The sequence below is a fragment of the Aplysia californica genome, unplaced genomic scaffold, assembly GCF_000002075.1.
Source record: "Aplysia californica isolate F4 #8 unplaced genomic scaffold, AplCal3.0 scaffold00921, whole genome shotgun sequence".
In the NCBI taxonomy this organism is placed as follows: Eukaryota; Metazoa; Mollusca; class Gastropoda; order Aplysiida; family Aplysiidae; genus Aplysia; species Aplysia californica.
The window spans coordinates 191,815-193,991 of NW_004798191.1; the positions used below are offsets into that span (position 1 = coordinate 191,815).

At 41.4% G+C, this 2,177-nt stretch overlaps 1 protein-coding gene across 1 annotated transcript in view; it reads left to right on the forward strand.

Moving 5' to 3' along the window:
- The window catches only part of LOC101858448 (WD repeat-containing protein 35), a gene marked incomplete in the record, with an annotated part of 32,582 nt that overhangs the window by 24,995 nt on the left and 5,410 nt on the right, over positions 1-2,177 (forward strand). Inside the window, 4 exon segments of the mRNA XM_035972952.1 lie at positions 71-196; positions 1,091-1,153; positions 1,529-1,741; positions 2,022-2,156. Coding sequence (XP_035828845.1) covers positions 71-196; positions 1,091-1,153; positions 1,529-1,741; positions 2,022-2,156 — 537 coding nt within the window.

A 2,177-nucleotide genomic window follows, 5' to 3' on the forward strand; every position in this document is an offset into this window, starting at 1 on the left:
GTGTGTGTGTGCAGAGCAGTGTGTTTATCAACCTATGTGTTTTCTTCCCCTCCCATGTGTGTGCGTACAGGCGGTGACCTACTACGTACAGGGCAGGAACCAGGAGCGACTGGCCGAGTGCTACTACATGCTGGAGGACTACGGGGGTCTGCAGAAGATGGTGCACTCACTGCCGGAGAACCACAAACTGCTGCCCGTCAGTGACCGCTCACTCTTTAGCTCTTCTTTCTTAGGTCTTATGTCTTATCTCTTCTCTCTTATCTCTTCTCGCTTATCTTTTATTTCTTATCTCTTCTTTCTTATCTCTTCTTTCTTCTTTCATTTGTCTTCTTTCTTATCTCTTCCTTCCTCTTTCTTATCTCTTCTTTCTTATTTCTTCTTTCTTATCTTTTCTTTTTATCTCTTTTTTTTCTCTCTTCTCTCTTATTTCTTCTGTCTTCTCTCTTCTCTCTTCTCTCTTCTTTCTTATCTCTTCTTTCTTCTGTCTTATCTCTTCTGTTTTATCTCTTCTTTCTTCTTTCTTCTCTCTTATCTCTTCTTTCATATCTCTTCTTTCTTATCCCAACCTCAGAATTACTACAAAAGTTCTAAGTGACATTTTTGGCAGTTTTGAGATACTAAGACCATGAGGTCAGAAACCAAATGTTCTATCCAACATTTTTTGGCCATTATGAATTACTAAGACTTAAAAATGGTCAGAAACCAGGAAATGGTTTGTTGGTTTTTTTTGCATGAGGTAATTGGACTGCTTTGTGTAAGACTCCGGCCATACACAGTTTTTAAAAAGGAAATTGTAAGTTTATTCAGTATTTTTAAGGTCATTGGCCCGCATCACATCTTATTAAGCTCTCATCTGTTTAATAAAGTTTCCATAATGAAAAAGTACAGATTGTGCACTTGTATATCTCTTATCATGGGTAAGACATTGCATATATTTCTGTCACTGGGCCGAGTCAGGCTGGGACGTTTGAAAAAGGTGACGGATGATGTGGAGTCACACACTGAGAGGTTGAAATCTTTTTTGTGTTTTTTCATTGTTTGTTTTTTGGTTGTTGTTTTTTTTTTTAATCTGCCCCTTTTTTTTTCTCAGGATATTGCGGCCATGTTTGCCAGTGTGGGGATGTCAGAAGCTGCCGTGGAGGCTTTCATCAAGGTGAGTGGAGGTGATGGGAGATAATGATAATAATAATCATAATAATAATCTTTTCTTAATCCGAGACTTTAAAAAATCGGCAAAAACGTGCTTCATGTGAACTAAGAAAATTTGCATTTTCACCCCTCGGCGCTCATATGACCTTATGCAGTTGCAAGCGCAGTAAAAACTCTACTGGGTGGTTGAGGGTGCTCTGGCGTGGTTTGCTTCTTCTTTCCTATCACTCATCTATCGTCCTTATCTCCTCTTCTTCTTTTTTATGTTTGTTACTCTCTTGTAACACCTCTAATCTTCGGCATTTTTATGACCTTATTGTGTTGCAAGTGCCATAAAACGCTTACGAAAACTAAACTAAACTCAAACACGCACCCCCAGTGTAACCGTGTGAAGGCGGCCATCGACTGCTGCGTACACCTGAACCAGTGGAACACGGCCATCGAGCTGGCCAAGTCTCACAACGTGCGCGAGATCGACATGCTCTTGGCCAAGTACGCCCAGCACCTGCTGGAGAAGAACGAGACGCTCAACGCCATCGAGCTCTACCGCAAGGCCGGACACTACATGGACGCCGCCAAACTTATGTTTAAGGTATGACTTTTTTTCTTGTTGTTCTCAAGGTACGCCTTTCTTCTTTTCTCAAGGTCATTTCATGTTTAAGGTAGACCTATGCCTTTTTTTCTTTTCTTTCAATTTTTTATTTCAACCTACGCCTTTCTTCCCTTTCTCAAGACAATCCCATGTTTAAAGTATACTTTTTTTCCTTTCTCAAGCCAAGTCACGCTCATGTTTACGGTAAGCCTTTTTTCCTCTCTCAAGCCCAGTATGTTTAAGGTTGACCGTAAACAAAACTTGATTATATCTCGGTCAGATCGCAGACGATCAGATGAAGAGCGGCAAGAACCCGCTGACCATCAAGAAGATGTACGTGCTGGGTGGTCTGCTGGTGGAACAGTACCATGAGGTGGTCAAGCTGACCGCTCGCTCCAAGGGGAAAACTAAACAGGTGATTTTGTGGGGGTGTGTG